Here is an 8,144-nt window from a genome sequence, read left to right as displayed (position 1 = left end):
AACCCGGACAGCAGCAGCAGACTAGCTAGTAGCACAGCCATCCAAAAGCCTAAAGCATACGAATTTAATGTTTATTTATATTACAATTTATATTTATTAAGATAGTTTATTATAAGGTAGGTGAAAAATTATAAGATATATAAAAAATCATTAGATAAATAAGTATAATATAGTAAAAATAAACAATTAAAATAAATAATATGTACATAAAATATTGTAGAGTTGCATTTCCGGCCACAAAAGCCAGGCCGTGTCGCCATCTCCATCTATTCCAAGCTGCTTCCTTCCTTTCCGTCTCTCACTGCCATGGTTAAGGAATCCGACGCCATGCTCACGCCCGCCAACGCGGCTTCCCCGTCTCACCCGCCCCGGCCAAGCCGCAGAGCGCGGCCAGCCAACTTCCAGCTGAGCTAGCTCCTCGCGCATCTCCTTCTCCCGCCACGCGCGCTGCTTTAAACTTCGCTTGCTCCACCCCCTCACCAAACCCTACAAATATACTAATGCACTCACGTTCCCACTCGCCAAGCAAGAACCAAAGAAGCCAAGAGCTCATCGCCAGTCCACCAAGAAAGATCCTAGAGAGCAATCGACACTTGAGCCTGCGATCCATGGACTACGACGTCGGGTGCGACGACCACGAGGGGGAGTACGCGACGGTGATGTCGGCGCCGCCGAAGCGCCCCGCGGGGCGGACCAAGTTCCGGGAGACGCGGCACCCGGTGTACCGCGGCGTGCGGCGGCGCGGGCCCGCGGGCCGGTGGGTCTGCGAGGTGCGGGAGCCCAACAAGAAGTCCCGCATCTGGCTCGGCACCTTCGCCACCGCCGAGGCCGCGGCGCGGGCGCACGACGTCGCCGCGCTCGCCCTCCGGGGCCGCACGGCTTGCCTCAACTTCGCCGACTCGGCGCGCCTGCTCCGCGTCGACCCGGCCACGCTCACCACGCCCGAGGACATCCGGCGCGCCGCCATCGAGCTCGCAGAGGCGTCGTGCCAGCAGGACGCAGGAGCCGCCGTGGCGTCCACGTCCGCCGTCGAGGCGGCGGTGCCACCGATGATGCACCAGCAGGAGGCCGCGCCGTACGACTACGCAGCAATGTACGGCAACATGGATTTCGACCACTCGTATTACTACGACGGGATGGGCGGCGGCGGCGACTGGCAGACCAGCTGGCATATGGACGACGACGACGACGGCAGCGGCGCCGCCGGATGCGGCAGCGATATGACACTGTGGAGCTACTGACTTCGGAGCAGACTTGAGCTGCTATTCTAAAGTCTAAACCGTAGGAGGTTGAAAAAGAAAAGTTTGAGTTGATAGGGAGTTTTGGAGGGAGGTTTAATTTAATTCATTTTTGTAAACGACCGAACGGCAAAGGGCATGCCAAAAAGCATTTCGCCGTTCTTTTTTTTTTTTGTTGCGAAATCAAATAAAAAAACTTACTCCGCCTAAGGTTATTTTATGAAAGAGGTCGGAAACATTTTTCTTTTTAAAAAATTGAAAATAGCAACAGAAATAAAATAAATTGCAGTATCCATACTCAACGTTCCTCTTGTTCCTTGCTTTGCCCTTATTTTACAGTAGACCTGCACCGATGAGCTCATGTTTTTTTTTTCAATTATAAGGTCCTGCATAGTATTATCGGAGGATGAACTCCTTAAGCGGGGATCCGAAGGAAATCTCTTTGAGATTCGGTCGGGGATGATTCTGAATCAACCTTGTACGTGAATTGAATGCGAGTACGAGGGATGCAGGCAGGACGGATGATTGGATGTTAGTGAGAGTAAATGCTCGAGGGATTTAGACAAGTTCGGGCCACACGGAGCGTAATACCCTACTCCTGTGTGTGTGCTATTATTGCTCTAGGAATGCTTCTCTGTTGATCTCTTGTGTTACAAGTTTTCTGTCTAAGTCTAGAGCTTCGGTCTTCAAGTGCCGATCTTCCTAAGCTTGTCTGAGTCCTTCTCAGGCTTCCACTTCACCTTGTTGAACTTGTTCTTCTCTGGGGTATCCACCCCTTCTTATACCGTCGAGGGGGCTTGGCGTGCCCAGAAAGGAGGGCACGAGTCCCTATGAGCCATAAATAGAAAGCAACCATCATGGGCTGCAGCTTGGTGTTACAGGGGTTGAAAAGTGCGTCCCCGGCCGGTCTTGTCGCCCATTACGCACGGCTTTAGCCGTTTGCAGGAGGGGGGGGCACCGGGCAGCCGCGCGAACCTCCCTGCATGCCCGCTCGGTTAAAGCGGGCCTGACACAGCAGGGGGGGCAGGCGATAAGTCTTGAGCCCAGTGACGATATCTCCAAGCCGCGCAAGATGACGTGTGATGGGACCTGTCGGTGAATCAAGAACCAGGGGTCCTCAAATCTCGAGGCCACGCCAGCAATCCGCCACGCGGCGCCATCCCGCGGGGATACCTCCGCGAGGTAAAAAAGACAAAGTCCCGGGAGAGGACGCATGGGGCCACAGTCAGTGGTCCCCGAGTACCCGGGTTCCCCAATGATCTGCGAAGACTAAGTGACCGGGAAGAAAGTGCTCGGGGAGGTGAACAGCGACCCCCGAGCACCCAAGTCCCCCGACGACCAGGAGAATCAAGTACCTAGGAGAGGTGTGCCCGGGGCTGCGAATAGTAGCCCCCCCGGGCACCCGAGTACCCCGAGGACTCAACGAAGGAAGTTCCGGGAGAGAGTGCATGGGGCTGCGAGCAGCGACCCCCAAGCACTCGGTTCCTCGAGGATCCGTATAGTCAAGACCGGGAGAGAGTGCTCGGGCTGTGAACAGTGGCTCCCGAGCACTCGGTTCCCCGAGGACCAAGAAAGGGCGTTCTCGGGAGAGAGTGCTCGGGGAGGTGAACAGTGACCCCCGAGCACTCGGTTCCCCGACGATCCAGGAAGTCCCTCAGTCAGTGGCCCCCACAGGGGTCCAGTGATAAGGTGTCAGCCAGTGAAAGGCCCGAGGTCGCATTTAAGAGCGCGCGTGGCCTGTCACCTCCAACTGCTCCCGCCACGCTCGGTGTCAGTTCCTACCATATTTTGGCAGGAGGGCGTGGGGATATTTAATGCACGGGTCCCATCCCGCGCTATCCGACGCGCCTCGGGATAGCTTCACGGGACCCGAGGCGTTCCGTCTGCCGCACTGCTGTGGCAGGCGAACAAGATGGGGCGGGCACGCCGGGCTGCTCTGCGGCTGCCCGGTGGGCCCTCTCCACGTCGCCCGTTGCCAGCGCCATCATGACGATGGAAGACCGGGCGCGAGGTGCGTTTTCAACCCCTGTCACTTCGCGTAGAGGCTATGATAACGCCTTTTTCATTTATGGCACCTTGGAACTCATGCCCTCCCATTCGGGGCACGCTATCGCCAGCGGGTATTTAAAGCAGCTGGCAGCACGGACAAAGACAAGGTTGAAGAAGTCCAAGAGAGAGATCGAACTCAGTCTATGGTGAAAACAAGCTCGAACACAGAGGCGCACTCAGAGCCAACAGACACACACACAGATCGAAGAACACCTTCGTACGAGCATAGAAGCCGAAGAAAAAGGAGTTCCAGGCTCTAGGATAGACATACATTCTTGTAACTAGCACATTCCTGTGAGACATTCTCAGGACATTTATAGTATCCACACAGGAGTAGGGTGTTACGCCTCCGTGCGGCCCGAACCTGTCTAAACCCCCAGTGCATTTACACTTTTCTGCATTAGATAATTCCACCCCACCAGCCATCGCATTTACATCCATTTATTTCTCCAGCAAACATATTCAGAATCACCCCCCCGGCCGAATCTCTAAAAAGGGGTCCCGGATCCCTGCGACAGGAGCTAACCCTCCGACAGGACCCATCGCATTAAATGCCCCCACGGCTCCCTGACGGGTGGTGGCAGGGACTGACAACAGGTGTGGGAGGAGTGGTTAGAAGTGACAGGCCACGCTCCTTCTTAAATGCAGCATCGGGCCTCTCACCAATTGAAACCTCACCGCTGAGCCCTTGTGGGATCCACCGGTAAGAGGCTTCTCAAGTCCTCGGGGAACTCTGGGTGCCCGGGGACTACAGTTCATAGCCCCGAGCGCCCTCTCTCGAATATGTCTCTTCTCGGTCCTCGGGAAACTTGGGTACTCGGGGACCACTGTTCATGGCTCCGAGCGCCCTCTCCGGTAGTTGTGTCTTCTTGGCCTTCGGGGAACTCAGTTACTTGGAGACCACTGTTTATGGCCCCGAGCGCCCTTTACCGGAACTACCTTCTCGGGTCCTCGGGGAATTCGGATACTCGGGGACCACTGTTCATGGCCCCGAGTACCTCTCCCGGAACTGGGATTTCTTGGACCTCAGGAAGATAATCCCCGAGGGATGATGTCACGTGGCATTCTGCTGTCCTGATTTCGGGACTCGGGGACCACTGGTTCCCATATCACCGACAGGTATGCCCAACACACTCATACACTTCAAATGCGCACCTATCATATATTTACAAATAAAATCTGATAAGCTCATATTATATATATATATATATATATATATATATATATATCAAAATTTAAATTATGATAAATGAAATCTTACCTTCTTACCTTCACCACCACGCTAAGAGCTGGTTCGTGTGATGAGCTCAATTATCAACTTATTATACGTTCTTTTCATCGATAATATACTCTACCATAAAAGAGAAACCATGGGCACGTCCTTGCACGTGCCTGTGGCTTGCTTATCGAAGCGCGGCGGTGATCCACGGCGACAACCCACAGGCAGCACAAGTTCCAGGGCATCGCAGAGGCGCGTTTGCGTGGGCGGCCCAGCTGCGTCTGCGTGCGGACAAACTGTCTCTGCTCCTTCCTGAACTGCAGTCCGGCCAGGAGGAGAGTGGTACGAGTCGGTGAATCTGAATCTTAAAGGCTCCAGCATGTGGCTACTTGCTCCTACTGTATTGCTGCCAAGTGGACACACGTCCCGGTCCACTTCGCCAAAATGCAAGGATATGTCTGCATACCTGATTACAGATACTGAAATTCATGGTGCTTGTAGTGAATTTTTGCATAACCACCAGAGTTTTCATGCCTGAAAAATGCAGAGACCCCAAAGAAACAAACAAACAAAAAAAAGAGAAAGCCAAAGGGCCTGCTTGGGATCTTTGTAATTTTTCTAGAGCTGGGATCATGTGATGGAGAAAAGAAGTAGGGAGGAGGCGGCAACGCCGATTGTGGCCTACCCATCAAGTTTATCAGGTGAACTTTTGTACAGTTACAAGCTCACCAAAGCAGCTTTCTGAAGCCTAGGACGAGCTATTTTCTTGGCCTCTAATTTGCATCAGCTGTGGGTCCAAAACCAGCCCTGTAATCAGGGCTGCGACCACTTTCAGTTTAATCTGGGTAGAGAGTAGGGACTCTGGAAAGCAAAGTCCTCACAAAAAAAAAAAGATTATGACAAGCAAAAAACATGCTTGTAACAGCCCAAAATAAAAATCAGTGTAAAAAATGAATTAATAAATATCTATAATAACTCATAGAATTTTCCTTGGTTTTTCACGTGCATTTTGGATTTTTTGCATATTGAAAAGTACATATAACAATTTCCTTGAGCATACAAATAAATAATGCACCCAACTGGTAAATAGTTAAATCTCCAAACTTTGTTAACAATATTATTTAAAACCCTAGTAATTATGGTGAATTTTCCAGAATTTTTGGAGCAAGGCTGAATGTGATACAAAGTCATTTGAATTATTGAAATAAAGTAAAACGAAAATCAATTGGAAATTCGTCAAAACATCTTTGGGCCTGAGCACACCGTGGCCCATGACGGCCTGCCTGGCCCTTCTCCTACCTGTCGCTGCTCACTCTCTCTCTCTCTCTCTCTCTCTCTCTCTCTCTCTCTCTCTCTCTCTCTCTTTCTCTCACCTCTCGCCGCCTCTCTCTCGTTGCTTCTCGTGCGCGCGCACGGCAGCGCCGGCGCCTGGCCCCAGCCTTCAGAGATGCACTGACGCGTGGCCTCCGCGCGTCGCTCCGCTGCTCTGCACCTCACCTCGCCCCTCATTAACGAACACGAGCGTTCATTCCTTCGCGCCGGGCAAACCCCGCGGGCGCGACCGCGAGCTCCATTGCCGTAGCTCTTCTTCGCATGCGCGGCTACACGCCTCCAGCTGATCCTCGGCGTCTAAAAATCGTTGCCATGCGCCTGGTCTCACTCCTCCCCGTTGTCTCTTCCGCGCGCGGACACGCGGCCATGCCATATGCACGGGCTCTGCGCTGGCATGGCCGAGCGCTCCCTCACCTCCAGCGTTATAAAGCCCAGGCAACAGCGTCACGGCCGTCCTTCGCCATCCCTCTCTCCACCGCACCACTCCTCGTTTCCTCTCTCGCCTCGGGAAGGCGAGGCCGAGCTCGTCTTCCTCGGTGCCGAGGGCCTCCTCCGAGCCCTCTCTGGTGAGCTTCCTCGACCAAGAAGCTTCTCTCTAGCCTTCTCGTCCCATGCTTCCTCGCCGTTCATCGTCACGCGACCTCGCCGGCGCTCCACCAACGTCCTAGCCCCTTGGTGAGCTTCGCAGTTCGCAGTAGCCCGTAGTACCTATCCCGAACGTCAAAACAGCACAGCATGTCCACGGCAAGAATCGAATGCACATGCACCGCACAGGGAAACCACAACCATGTATATCCGTTCTCTGTTAGGAATTTGCACTAGTCTCTAACATGTTAACTAGTATACGTCTGTATGCATGCCACCTAAAAACAGTGTACGTGCATGTAGAGCTGTTAGTGTACAAGCCTAAGAGCCATCAATTCATGTTGTCGTGCTTCCTACCGCCGCCCTGTCGGCTCCGGCCGTCTCCGGCGGTGAGCTCACCTAGCGACCCTCCCCGTCGAGTCTCGTAGCCCTTGACGAAACTCCCCGGCTCGCAAACCTGGGCACAATTCTGACGCCGTGCGTGCTTCTAGCTCATCGTCACTTGGCAAGCCCAATCAGCGTGTTGACTCAGACTCCACAGCGGTGGACTGGGTCCACCATGTACTTAGTCCATGGATCTGGTACTGTTGCGTGAGCCGTATGTATTCCCATGTAAAAAATAATTCGGATAAAAATAAAATTGCAGGACCCACGTGTCAGTCAAAGAACAATATCCACATGAATTTTTAATAAAAAATAATTCAAGAAAATCGTGCAAAACTCAAAGTACACAGTCATTTGGGTACAACATTAGTTGATTAAGTTGCTTAGCCTTAGCTTTGTCTCTGACAATAAATAAATAAAGTGTGGCTGGTTTTTCCCGTCACTTGACACAGTCATTTGACATAGAGTGCAGAGTTACATCTGATGGATGTAAAGGTTCTGTCATGATAGCTTGTGACCACACCAAAGGAAATGTGTAAATTGTATATCGGCAACAAAGCGAATTAGTCTTATGAGTAAAGTGTGTAAGGTTAAAATTATTCAAACAATTATACTCACAGTCATGGATTTTTTAAATAATATTATTTTATTAGAAAATTGTAAAAATAATAGCCAAAATTCAATATTTGTAGAAATAGATATATGTCGGTACGCGAAATGCCGATTAGAGACATTTCGGCACTCAACACGCTGACATCCTACGTGGCAGTGGGTCCATAGGCCTGTCGACACGTCAGACGGTATTCAAAGAAAAAATTTATAATTTTTTTATATGATCTCGGATGAAGATGATCTTTATATGAAAATTATACCTCGCGATGATATATATAACTTTATAGTTGAATACCTTTCCATTTAAATTAGTTTAGATGCAAAAAAGTGGTTATAAATTTTATATCTGAAAAACTAGATTTGAAAATTCTAGCCACCTTTTGGGCATTTAAATGGATTTAAATGGGAAAGTGTTCAACTACAAAGTTGTAATTCTCGTCGATAGTTACAATTTTTATATAAAGATCATATAAAAATTATAATTTTTTCTTTGAATATCGTTTACGGGATACAAGACTTGTCAGCACGCGGAGTGCTGACAGTCCTATATACTTATTTCTACAAATATCGGATTTTGACTATTATTTTTATAATTTTCTAATAAAAATAATATTATTTTAAAAAAAGCTCCACTGTCGTGAGCATGCTTAGTCAAACACCAGTTATAGTGTTTCATTGGGACTTGGATTTTGGGATCAGTTATCACATGCTTTGTACAACGGTTG

At 50.4% G+C, this 8,144-nt stretch overlaps 1 protein-coding gene across 1 annotated transcript; it reads left to right on the top strand.

The window, feature by feature from the left end:
* The first annotated feature begins 258 nt into the window (after nucleotides 1–258).
* On the top strand, nucleotides 259–1,463 carry LOC133930956 (dehydration-responsive element-binding protein 1C-like). Its single transcript, XM_062377744.1, has one exon. The coding sequence runs from the start codon at nucleotides 501–503 to the stop codon at nucleotides 1,239–1,241; it is 741 nt and encodes a 246-aa protein (XP_062233728.1). The 5' UTR covers nucleotides 259–500; the 3' UTR covers nucleotides 1,242–1,463.
* Nucleotides 1,464–8,144: the final 6,681 nt, after the last annotated feature.

Source organism: Phragmites australis, chromosome 10 (assembly GCF_958298935.1).
Source record: "Phragmites australis chromosome 10, lpPhrAust1.1, whole genome shotgun sequence".
NCBI classification, from domain to species: Eukaryota; Viridiplantae; Streptophyta; class Magnoliopsida; order Poales; family Poaceae; genus Phragmites; species Phragmites australis.
Note: the sequence above shows the minus strand (reverse complement) of the source record. Positions and strands in the feature narration are given on the sequence as shown.